This window comes from Salmo salar, chromosome ssa02 (genome assembly GCF_905237065.1).
Source record: "Salmo salar chromosome ssa02, Ssal_v3.1, whole genome shotgun sequence".
In the NCBI taxonomy this organism is placed as follows: domain Eukaryota; kingdom Metazoa; phylum Chordata; class Actinopteri; order Salmoniformes; family Salmonidae; genus Salmo; species Salmo salar.
The window spans coordinates 38,886,087-38,899,303 of NC_059443.1; the positions used below are offsets into that span (position 1 = coordinate 38,886,087).

The window sequence follows — 13,217 nt, forward strand, 5'->3', positions numbered from 1 at the left end:
GGCTTTTCACACTGGTGTGCCAAACAGAGTTGAGTCAAGCTGTAATGAGCTGGCCTGGTTACGCATCTACTAAAGCAGGAACAGTGCTAGAAGAAAATGTAAGAACCAGCACAGTTTGGGTGTGATTTGGCCCCATAGTGTGACTCAGGCATGGGTATTATCTCAGAATGACCCTAAGGTAGCTGGGAGGGTGGCAAGAAGGAAAAGAGGGCTCACTCACTCTTTCGTTGCGGTCGGCACAGAAGAGGCGGGTGTGGTGGCGTTTCTGGACCACGATGTAGGTGATGCCGGGCTGGTACTCCTTCTCTAAGCCAATGCATGCCTCGCGGATGGCCAGCAGCTCGTAGTACAACACCTGGGGTGGGCAGAGGGATAAAACGGGGTTAAAAACATCCATTACTGACGATATGACTTTCAATATCCTCCATCTCCGTTATGGGCAAGTTTTTCTAGTTCACACCAGTTGAGGCGGATGATATAGGCCTCAACATTGCACCCTTTCACCACCATCTGACAATGTGACAGGTAAATATGTGTCTTCATGTTTTGGTCACAGCCCATGCATGTTACTCTAATGTCCTCTTAGTGGATCTTCATGATGTGCATCAATGGTTTACTTACACAGATAGGACATCTACCTAACTTTAACAGTTTATTTAAAGAGGGACAACATTTGACATGCAACCTTTGACCCTCTGGTTTCTGAACTTCTGGAGGTGGAGAGAGACTTCCATTTTTTTGTCCCCAGGATAGTCACTCGGTCTTTACTCACCTGTCTAAACTGGCCCTCTGACACTCCGTCCCTGTAGAAGATGATCCTGGTGGGCTTGTAGCGGGTTGACTTGTAGAACTGGATCAGCAGCTCTCGGACCATAGAGGCCAGATCCTGGATCACCTCCTGCCTGGGCCTCTGGACCCTGACTGTGGCACAGTACCTGCTGGGGTGTGCGTCCATACTGCCTACCACCTGGAGAGAGAAAGATGTATAGAGAGAAACGGGGTGGGAGAGAGAAGGATGTAAAGCGAGAAACAGGGTGAGAGAGAGAGTGTGTGTGTGTGTGTGTGTGTGTGTGTGTGTGTGTGTGTGTGTGTGTGTGTGTGTGTGTGAGAGAAAAACCAGCGCTGCACAAATTGATTAGCTCTGCACAAACATTATGAACTTGAATGCAGTGGCGATACAGTATAGACCAGGCCACAGAAGTCTCAAACATGTAGTCCTCACGCCAGATGAGGCCCGCGAGCCTATTTAATGCAGCCTGCGGTTGTCTTAGTAAATGTGGACCATGGTTGTAATAGTAAAAAAATATATAAATGTGGCCCCTGGGCAAAAAGAGATTGAGATTCCTGGTATAGGCCAATAGGAGTTAAGTGAACTCACTGCAGCAATGGAGGGCTTCTTCCCGTCTCCAGCAGGGGGGTGTGTAACGTCCGCCCCCAGGAAGATGATAGGCTGCTGGAATACTGAGGGTCTGGGTGGAGGAAGAGAGAAGGACCAATGAGGACAGAGTTCAAACAAAGGGTCTCTAATATGATTAAGGGTTTAGATTTCACACAGTATGTACAATTATGTCAATCATAAATTGGACGACACTTGATTGGGAGATTGATATTGATGGAATTTGTGTACAAAAAAAAAAGAAACATTCTCAAGACCAATACATACAGTATTAAAAAATAGATAGACTATTGTAGTAAGGGCTAACAAAGTTAATTTACTGTTTAAACGGATGCCCCGCTTCACAGGTCTCAAAAAATAAATACAATTGAACAATTAACTTGATTCATATGAATGATTCTTTGACAAAACAAACAATTCACTACATCATTATAGTAGCTGGGATTCGGTTCAATCGCGGTGGATCGAATCATGTGAATCAAAATAATAATTTGTGAATCGCAAACAGTAATTTTAGGAAAGAATATTAGCTGTAGCCTCCCTTTTGGATTATGTGGCGAAAAAAACTTGTTTTGTAGCTACTTCAAGCTAATTTATGCAAACTTCTAATGGAAGATAAATATGACTAAATTTGAAAAGGTACGTACATTTCCAAAAGAAAATGTGCTTACTTCAGCTGAATAAAAATATGTGTATGGTCATTCCACAGTCCTTCTATCCTCCAGCCACAGTGGCCACGTACCGTTGGTGGGGCACCAGGATATTGTTGATTCCCCCCAGCTTGACGTTGATCTTGAGGCAGAGGTTGGAGAGGGTCTGGGGGGACGTCTTCACCACGTTCTTCACCTGGACACACTGAGTGGCCATTCCTAGGAGAGTGTCTCCCACCCTCTTCACCTCCGCTACACAGGACCAGTAACAGGCAGTGATCAATCAATCTCTGTGCAATTAACAGTCAGATTAGGAACGTAAAGAGGAAAGTACCACCTGTGCTTTAAAGGGAAGGTATTGATAGATACCAGACAGATGTACACTATCTGTTAACATGCAACAGCACACATCCCTTATCAAAGCTGCTTCAGCAACACAAGAGTTTCAAAGAATAGCAGATTCTTTGGTAGAAGGATTATATAGATACAGAAAATGTTAGACCGTGAATCAGCACGGATAAGGTGATTGCAATGAACATCATGTGTATATGTACAGTTGAAGTCGGAAGTTTACATACACTTAGGTTGGAGTCAATAAAACTTATTTTCAACCGCTCCACAAATTTCATCTCAACAAACTATAGTTTTGGCAAGTCGGTTAGGACATCTACTTTGTGCATGACACAAGTCATTTTTCCAACAATTGTTTACAGACAGATTATTTCACGTATAATTCACTATCACAATTCCAGTGGGTCAGAAGTTTACATACACTAAGTTGACTGTGCCTTTAAACAGCTTGGAAAATTCCAGAAAAATGATGTCATGGCTTTAGAAGCTTCTGATAGGCTAATTGACATAATTTGAGTCAATTGGAGGTGTACCTGTGAATGTATTTCAAGGCCTACCTTCAAACTCAGTGCCTCTTTGCTTGACATTATGGGAAAAATCTAAATAAATCAACCAAGACCTCAGAAAAGAATTGTAGACCTCCACAAGTCTGGTTCATCCTTGGGAGAAATTTCCAAATGCCTGAAGCTACCACGTTCATCTGTACAAACAATAATACGTAAGTATAAACACCATGGGACCACGCAGTCGTCATACCACTCAGGAAGGAGACGCGTTCTGTCTCCTAGAGATGAACGCACCTTGGTGCGAATAGTGCAAATCAATCCCAGAACAACAGCAAAGGACCTTGTGAAGATGCTAGAGGAAACAGGTACAAAAGTATCTATATCCACAGTAAACGAGTCCTATATCGACATAACCTGAAAGACCGCTCAGCAAGGAAGAAGCCACTGCTCCAAAACCGGCAAAAAAAGTTAGACTACGGTTTTCAACTGTACATGGGGACAAAGATCATACTTTTTGGAGAAATGTCCTCTGGTCTGATGAAACAAAAATAGAACTGTTTGGCCATAATGACCATCATTATGTTTGGAGGAAAAAGGGGAGGCTTGCAAGCCGACGAACACCATCCCAACCGTGAAGCACGGGGGTGGCAGCATCATGTTGTGGGGGTGCTTTGCTGCAGGAGGGACTGGTGCACGTCACAAAATAGATGGCATCATGAGGAAGAAAAATTGTGTGGATATATTGAAGCAACATCTCAAGACATCAGTCAGGAAGTTAAAGCTTGGTCGCAAATGGGTCTTCCAAATGGACAATGACCCCAAGCATACTTCCAAAGTTGTGGCAAAATGCATGGACAACAAAGTCAAGGTATTGGAGTGGCCATCACAAAGCCCTGACCTCAATCTTATAGAACATTTGTGGGCAGAACTGAAAAAGCGTGTGCAAGCAAGGAGGCCTACAAACCTGACTCAGTTACACCAGCTCTGTCAAGAGGAATGGGCCAAAATTCACTCAACTTATTGTGGGAAGCTTGTGGAAGGCTACCAGAAATGTTTGACCCAAGTTAAACAATTTAAAGGCAATGCTACCAAATACTAATTGAGTGTATGTAAACTTTTGACCCACTGGGAATGTGAAGAAATAAAAGCTGAAATAAATCATTATCTCTACTATTATTCTGACATTTCACATTCTTAAAATAAAGTGGTGATCCTAACTAACCTAAGACAGGGAATTCTTACTAGGATTAAATGTCAGGAATTGTGAAAAACTGAGTTTAAACGTATGTGGCTAAGGTGTATGTAAACTTCCAGCTTCAACTGTACACTACCGTTCAAAAGCTTTGGGTCACTTAGAAATGTCCTTGTTTTTGAAAGAAAAGCAATTTTTTTGTCCATTAAAATAACATCAAATTGAACAGAAATACAGTGTAGAAATTGTTAATGTTGTAAATTATTATTGTAGCTGGAAACGGCAGATAAAAAAAAAAAAAGAGGACCATGATCAGCAACCATCACTCCTGTGTTCCAATGACACGTTGTGTTAGCTAATCCAAGTTTATAATTTTAAAAGGCTATTTGATCATTAGAAAATCATTTTGCAATTATGTTAGCACGGCTGAACACTGTTGTGCTGATTAACCTCTCTTGGGTAGGGGGCAGTATTTTGACGTCCGGATGTAAAGCGCGCCTGTAGTAAACTGCCTGCTACTCAGGCCCAGAAGGTAGGATAGGCATATTATTAGTAGATTTGGATAAAACACTCTGAAGTTTCTAAAACTGTTTGAATGATGTCTGTGAGTATAACAGAACTCATATGGCAGGCAAAAACCTGAGAAAAAAATCCAACCAGGAAGTGTGGAAATCTGAGGTTTGTAGTTTTTCAAGTGATTCCCTATCCAATATACAGTGTCTGTGGGGTCATTTTGCACTTCCTGAGGCTTCCACTAGATGTCAACAGTCTTTAGAACGTTGTTTCATGCTTCTACTGTGAATGGGGAGAGAATAAGAGGTCTTGGAATCAGATGACTGAGAAAATGACATGAGCTCAGTGGCGCGCACTCCCGTGAGAGTTAGCTATGTTCCTTTTCCTTCTTGAAGACAAAGAAATCGTCCGGTTAGAATATTATGGAAGATTTATGATAAAAACATCCTAAAGATTGATTCTATACATCGTTTGACATGTTTCTACGAACTGTAATAACTTTTTTGACTTTGTCTGAACTTACTGCGCGAGCACAGTGCATTTGGGTTACTCGACTGAACGCGCAAACAAAAAGGAGGTATTTGGACATAAATATGTACTTTATCGAAACAAATGAACATTTATTGTGGAACTTGGATTCCTGGGAGTGCATTCCGATGAAGATCAAAGGTAAGTGAATATTTATAATGCTATTTCTGAGTTTTGTTGACTTCACAAAATGGCGGGTTTGGTTTTGTGACTGAGCGCTGTACTCAGATCATTGCAAAGTGTGCTTTTGAAATCTGACACAGCGGTTGCATTAAGGAGAAGTGTATCTATAATTCTTTGAATAACAGTTGTATATTTTATCAACGTTTATGATGAGTATTTCTGTAAATTGATGTGCTCATTCACCGGAAGTTTTGGGAGGCAAAACATTTCTGAACACGCCAATGTAAAAATTGGGTTTTTGGATATAAATATGAACTTTATGAACATGTATTGTGTAACATGAAGTCCTATGAGTGCCATCTGATGAAGATCATCAAAGGTTAGTAATTAATTTTAGCTGTATTTCTGTTTTTTGTGACGCCTCTCCTTGCTTGGAAAATGGCTGTGTGGTTTTCCTTGTCTATGTGCTGTCGTAACATAATCTAATGCTATGCTTTCGCCATAAAGCCTTTTTGAAATCGGACAGTGTGGTTGGATTAACGAGAAGATTATCTTTAAAATGGTGTATAATACTTGTATGTGTGAGAAATTTGAATTATGAGATTTGTTGTTTTGAATTTGGCGCTGTGCTATTTCACTGGCTGTTGGCGAGGTGGGACGCTACTATCCCACATACCCTAGAGAAGTTAAAGAAGCAATAAAACTGGTCTTCTTTAGACTAGTTGAGTATCCGGAACATCAGCATTTCTGGGTTCGATTACAGGCTCAAAATGGCCAGAAACAAAGACCTTTCATATGAAACTCGTCAGTCTATTTTATTATTATTCTTATTCTGAGAAATGAAGGCTATTCCAAATTGCCAAGAAAGTGAAGATCTCGTACAACGCTGTGTACTACTCCATTCACAGAACAGCGCAAACTGGCTCTAACCAGAATAGAAAGACGAGTGGGAGGCCCCAGTGCACAACTGAGCAAGAGAACAAGTACATTAGAGTGTCTAGTTTGAGAAACAGACACCTCACATGTTCTCAACTGGCAGCTTCATTAAACAGCATCTGCAAAACACCAGTCTCATCATCAACAGTGAAGAGATGACTCCGGGATGCTGGCCTTCTAGGCAGAGTCCCTCTGTCCAGTGTCTGTGTTCTTTTGCCCATCTTAATCTTTTCTTTTTATTGGCCAGTCTGAGATATGGCTTTTTCTTTGCAACTCTGCCTAAAAGGCCAGCATCTCGGAGTCGCCTCTTCACTGTTGATGTTGAGACTGGTGTTTTGTGGGTACTGTTTATCCTCTATGGGCTATGTGGGACGCAAGCGTCCCACCCCTGGTACACCCAATCAACAACAGGTGAAATATCAAGACCGCCAAATTTGAAAACAATTAAATGTCATAATTCAAATTTCTCAAACATACAACTATCTTACACCCTTTGAAAGATAAACATCTCCTTAATCTAACCACGTTGTCCGATTTCAAAAAGGCTTTACGGCAAAAGCATAAAGTTAGATTATGTTAGGAGAGTACATTGACAATAGCTGTGTGTAATGTTTTGTCAATTCAAAGAAAGGCGTCACCAAAAGCAGAAAACCAGCTAAAATGATGCACTAACCTTTGACAATCTCCATCAGATGACACTCCTAGGACATTGTTAGACAATGCATGCATTTTTTGTTCTATCAAGTTCATATTTATATCCAAAAACAGCGTTTTACTATGGCGTTGATGTTGAGGAAATCGTTTCCCTCCAATAACCGCCAGTCAAGCAGCACAACAAATTAAATAATTACTATTCGAAAACATTGGTAAAATATTATATTGTCATTCAAAGAATTATAGATTTACATCTCTTGAACGCAACCGGATTGCCAGATTTAAAAATAACCTTACTGGGAAATCACACTTTGCAATAATCTGAGCACTGCGCCCAGAAAAATACGCTTTGCGATACAGACTAACCACCATGTTGGAGAGATCTAAAATCGAAAATACTATGTAAATAATCCATTACCTTCGATTCTCTTCATCAGATGTCACTTCCAGGAATCCCAGGTCCATAACAAATGTAGTTTTGTTCGAAAAAGCTCCTAATTTATGTCCAAAAAGCTAAGTGTTGTTAGCACATGATCTATGCCAGCCGGACTTCTCGTCATGAACAAGGGGAAAAAAAATATTTACGTTCGTTCAAACATGTCAAACGTTGTATAGCATAAATCATTAGTGCCTTTTTTAACCAGAACATGAATAATATTCAAGGCGGACGTTTGCATTCTCTTTTAAAACGTTTTGGAACGAGAGTACCCAACATGAACTCGCGCGCAAGAGTCTAATCGGCCATCACCGTTCCAAGGCTCTTGTTCGTTCAGTTCTCACAGTATAAGACTCAAAACACTTTGTAAAGACTGGTGACATCTAGTGGAAGCCATAGGAAGTGCTCAACGATTAATAAGCCCCTGTGTGTTTCAATGGCATATGCTTAAAGGTAATTCAACACATCAGGTATCCACTTCCTGTCAGAATTTGTCTCAGGGTTTTGACTGCCATATGAGTTCTGTTATACTTACAGACACCATTCAAACAGTTTTAGAAAATTCAGAGTGTTTTCTATCCAAACCTGAACAATAATATGCATATTCTAGCTTCTGAGTTGGTGTAGGAGGCAGTTAAAAATGGGCACATATTTTTTTCAAAATTCTCAATACTGCCCCCTAGCCCCAAGAGGTTTTAATGAAGCTGCCAGTTGAAGACTTGTGAGGCATCTGCTTCTCAAACTAGACACTAATGCACTTGTCCTCTTACTCAGTTGTGCACCGGGGCCTCCCACTCTTTCTATTCTGTGCTTTTCTTTCTTTCAAAAACAAAGACATTTCTAAGTGACCCCAAACTTTTGAACGGTAGCATATGTCTATGGGTGCCGCCTACCGTAGACGGGGGTCTTTCCAGGCAGGATGACGATGATGAGCTGCAGTCCAGAGTAGGTGTTCTTCAGGTGCCTGAACATGGGCTCCACACTGTCGGCTCCCTGGGCGTATTTACAGAAACACGGCTGGCCCTGAATGGGCATCCCAGCATCCTTGGAGATCTTACGCAGCTGGTCTGTGAAACCCCTATAGAAGGAGGTGGGTAATGGATGGAGGAAGAGAGAGGGATGTGGAAGAGAGTGATGGAAGAATTAGGGAGGGAAAGAGGAATGAGGAAGAGAAAGTCAGTAATGGGAGAAATGAGGGAGGGGGAGGAGGGAAAAAGTAAGGGTTGTAAAGACCAAATATAATCTGGTTGGTTAGGGAATGTTTTAGTAATGAAATCCTTGAAAGTCGCTGTGTAAATTCTAAGGTTGTATCAGAGGCGTAGAGGACAAAGTAACTACACAAGGATCACTTTCTTATCTGGAAGGCCATCTCCAACAACACATCCGTAGCAGGGAGGAATGAATAGGAGGGGGGGGATGTTTATTAGGCACCAAATGGAAGAAAATGTACTGAAACAGGGCAGGACTACCTGGACCAATAAGAAATGCTCATTTTCGTTTTCCATTGAAAATTTTGCCAAGGTGTGCCCTAACGAGCATAACCCAGTTGTACACATAGTAAGTGGGTGAAACAGATCAGACGGGTTGGTTCTTACTTGAGGATCTCCTCGCGACACTGCCTCTGTGTGGCGAAACATGCGATGGCCCACATCTTGATCTCTACTCCCGTGTGGAACTGTTTGCCCCTCATGTCCCACACCCCGTGACTTGGGGTGGCCACCGTCCGGTTCTGAAACCACAGTGTAGTACGGTTGATCTGCTGCGTGGTGTTCACACACACACACGTTTTTCTATCCTTATGGGGACCTAAAATGTATTACCATAAAAATAAAAAAAATCCCTAACCCTTACTCCAACCGTAACACCTAACCCTAATTGTAAGCCTAAACCTAACCCCCAAGTTTAAAATAGCCTTTGTTCTCAGAGGGATCTTTTTCCATGTTTTACAATCCTTGGAGACATTTGGAGATTTCAGGTCCCCACGAGGATAGAAAAACAGTGCACAGTAATTACATACAACCAATGGAGTTGGACATGCTGCACAGATTCAACAGTCAAGACACTTCAGAAAGTCATGCAGGCACACATGTAGAAATTACACAGAAAATAATTGTGTAGACACCAACACTTATTGGATACATTTAAACCAAAACACACACACAAAAAAGTATGTGAACCCTTTGGAATTACCTGGATTTCTGCATAAATTAGTCATCAAATTTTATCTGATGATCTTAGTCAGAACAATAGACAGTGTGCTTAAACTAATAAACACACAAATTATTGTATTTTTCTTGTCTATATTGAATACATAATTTAAACATTCACAGTGTAGGTTGGAAAAAGTATGTGAACCCCTAGGCTAATGACTTCTCCAAAAGCTAACTGGAGTCAGAAGTCAGTTAACCTGGAGTCCAATCAATGAGACGAGATGTTGGTTAGACCTGCCCGATGAGAGGGAGAGAAGAAAAAACACACACACACACACCTCACAAAATGTGAGTTTGCTATTCACAAGAAGCATTGCCTGATGTGAACCATGCCTCAAACAAAAGAGATCTCAGAAGACCTAAGATTAAGAATTGTTGACTTGCATAAAGCTGGAAAGGGTTACAAAAGTATCTCTCAAAGCCTTGAAGTTCATCAGTCCACAGTAAGACAAATTGTCTATAAATGGAGAAAGTTCAGCACTGTTGCTACTCTCCCTAGGAGTAGCCGTCCTGCAAAGATAACTTAGCATTCTGCACCTTGCTCTTGCAATGAGGTTAAGAAGAATCCTAGAGTGTCAGCTAAGACTGACAGAAATCTCTGGAACATGCTAACATCTCTGTTGGCGAGTCTACAATACGTAAAACACTAAACAAGAATGGTGTTCATGGGAGGACACCACGGAAGAAGCCACTGCTGTCTAAAAAAACATTGCTGCACGTCTGAAGTTCGCAAAAGAGCATCTGGATGTTCCACAGCGATACTGTGGACATATTCAACTAAAGTTCAGTTGTTTAGAAGGAACACACAACACTATGTGTGGATAAAAAAAGAAAAAGGCACAGCACATCAACATTTTGGGCCGGCAGGTAGCCTAGTGGTTAGCGTTGGACTTGTAACCGAAAGGTTTCAAGATCGAATCCCCGAGCTGACAAGGTAAAAATCTGTCGTTCTGCCCCTGAACAAGGCAGTTAACCCACTGTTCCTAGGCCATCATTGAAAATAATAATTTGTTCTATTAGTTTAAGCAGACTGTTTGTCTATTGTTGTAATTTAGATTGGTCATAAAATGTGATTTGATCTCAATTTATGCAGAAATCCAGGTAATTCCAAAGGGTTCATATACTTTTTCTTGCCACTGTATTTAGGCCTAACATATACAGACTGAAAGACACAGGTGCAGTGTTTTAAAATGTTTTGTTTCTTTTTTAAGGTGTTTTGGAAAAAAAAACTAAAAAAGGTCCAATTTGAGCATTTCAACACTGAAACTGTCAGAATTGTATTGCCCCTAACCTTTACATTAACCCTTCAAGGCGAGGCAACAGAGGCTGAAATTACATTTTTGCATCTACTTTTTGGTGTTTAATATTAGCACTTTCAAAGAGTAAACAAAAATGTCAAACTATGTAACTATATTTTGTTTGTTTATCATACTACCATCATCAAAATGTCATGAATTTTAACCACATTCAAAAAATGGACATAAATACATCATTTCAAAGCTCACTACATGTAATTAATTTTACATTTAAAAAGGCCATTACAAACTGGACTACAGAGCCTTTGGAAAGTATTCAGACCCCTTGACTTTTCCACTTTGTTACGTTATAGCCTTGTTATGAAATTGATCATATTAAAAAAAAAAAAAATATTAAATCCTCAGCAATCGACACCCAATACTCCATAATGACAAAACGAAAACAGGTTTAGTAATGTTTGCATAAGTATTGAGCCCCTTTGCTATGAGAGTCGAAATTGATCTCAGGTGCATCCTGTTTCCATTGATCATCCTTGAGATGTTTCTACAACTTGGAGTCCACCTGTGGTAAATTCAATTGATTGGACATAATTTGGAGACAGACAGACAGACAGACAGACAGACAGACAGACAGACAGACAGACAGACAGACAGACAGACAGACAGACAGACAGACAGACAGACAGACAGACAGACAGACAGACAGACAGACAGACATAAAAGGTCCCACAGTTGACAGTGCATGTCAGAGCAAAAACCAAGCCATGAGGTCGAAGAAATTGTCTGTAAAGCTCAGAGACACGATTGTGTCGAAGTACAGATCTGGGGAAGGGTACCAAACTATTTCTGCAGCATTGAAGGTCCCCAAGAACACAGTGGCCCATCAATCTTAAATGGAAGAAGTTTGGAACCACCAAGACTCTTCCTAGTGCTGTCCACCCGGCCAAACTGAGCAATCGGGGGAGAAGGGCCTTGGTCAGGGAGGTGACCAAGAACCTGATGGTCACTGACAGAGCTCCAGAGTTCCTCTGTGGAGATGGGAGAACCTTCCAGAAGGACAACCATCTCTGCAGCATTCCACCAATCAGGCCTTATGGTAGAGTGGCCAGACGGAAGCCACTCCTCAGTAAAAAGCACATGACAGCCCGCTTGGAGTTTGACAAAAGGCACCTAAAGACTCTCAGACCATTAGAAACAAGATTCTCTGGTCTGATGAAACCAAGATTCAACTCTTTGGCCAGAATGCCAAGCGTCACGTCTGGAGGAAACCTGGCACTATCCATACGGTGAAGGATGGTGGTGTCAGCATCATGCTGTGGGGATGTTTTTCAGCTGCAGGGACTGGGAGACTAGTCAGGATCGAGACAAATGAACAGAGCAAAGTACAGAGGGATCCTTGATGAAGACCTGTTCCAGAGCGCTCAAGACCTACGACTGAGGGCGAAGGTTCACCTTCCAACAGGACAACAACCCTCAGCACACGGCCAAGACAATGCAGGAGTGGCTTCGGGACAAGCCTCTGAATATGCTTGAGTGTCCCAGCCAGAGCCCGGACTTGAACCAGATCGAACTTCTCTGGCGAGACCTGAAAATAGCTGTGCAGCAACGCTCCCCATCCAACCTGACAGAGCTTGAGAGGATCTGCAGAGAACAATGGGAGAAACTCCCCAAATACAGGTGTGCCAAGCTTGTAGCATCCTACCCAAGAAGACTCGATGCTGTAATAACTGCCAAAGGTGCTTCAACAAAGTACTTAAAGGATCTGAATACTTTAAATATATACATTTGCAAAAGATTCAAATAACCTGTTTTTCTTTTGTCACTATGGTGTATTGTGTGTAGATTGAGGAAAGAAAACACCAATTTAATCAATTTTAGAATAAGGCTGTACATTTTTTGGGGAAAAAGTCAAGGGGTCTGAATACTTTCCAAAGGCACTGTATGTGCAGTAACTTCACTTGAAGAGATCGTGATTAGGTCTAAATACTTTTTTTGCGATTGGTAAGCTAAATTCATTGAACTTTGCTTTAATGGCCATTTATTTCATGAAAGTCAGACTCTTCCCACACGCCAACTCATTTCTCAGCTTCAGAATCTTCATTCTCCAAATTTAACATTCACAAAATTGTTTATAGTTAAAATCTAAATTTGATAACATTTCATTTGAAAATATGCACCAAAAATGCTGTTTACGTACATGGTTTAGTAACTTAGACACGGTAGAAAGATTTTAAAAAGTCAGGTCCTGCAGTGTCTTAACAAAATTAAACCAGAATGTTAAGGCTGACCTCATCCACTGTCCAGAAAAATATTTTTTTTAGTTCTCCTTTGGCAGTCCTAATCACTTTAAATGTTTGAATGCAAAACTGGGTCTGGGATTAAGGCTTACATTTGATTTGACAGTTTTCCCACTAATGTGACATCTACTCTCACAAATCACAAAAAGTGAAATTGCAAACCAAAGTG

General features: G+C 41.1%; 1 protein-coding gene across 2 annotated transcripts in view; it reads right to left on the bottom strand.

Moving 5' to 3' along the window:
• Window positions 1-13,217, bottom strand: part of LOC106582842 (protein argonaute-3) — a 53,461-nt gene that overhangs the window by 11,359 nt on the left and 28,885 nt on the right. For both annotated transcript variants that reach the window (XM_014166360.2, XM_014166350.2), the window contains exons 11-16: window positions 8,881-9,014; window positions 8,179-8,363; window positions 2,139-2,298; window positions 1,379-1,469; window positions 773-967; window positions 221-355 (exon numbers count right to left, since the gene is read on the bottom strand). In XM_014166360.2, coding sequence (XP_014021835.1) covers window positions 221-355; window positions 773-967; window positions 1,379-1,469; window positions 2,139-2,298; window positions 8,179-8,363; window positions 8,881-9,014 — 900 coding nt within the window. The remainder of the gene's footprint in view (window positions 1-220; window positions 356-772; window positions 968-1,378; window positions 1,470-2,138; window positions 2,299-8,178; window positions 8,364-8,880; window positions 9,015-13,217) is intronic.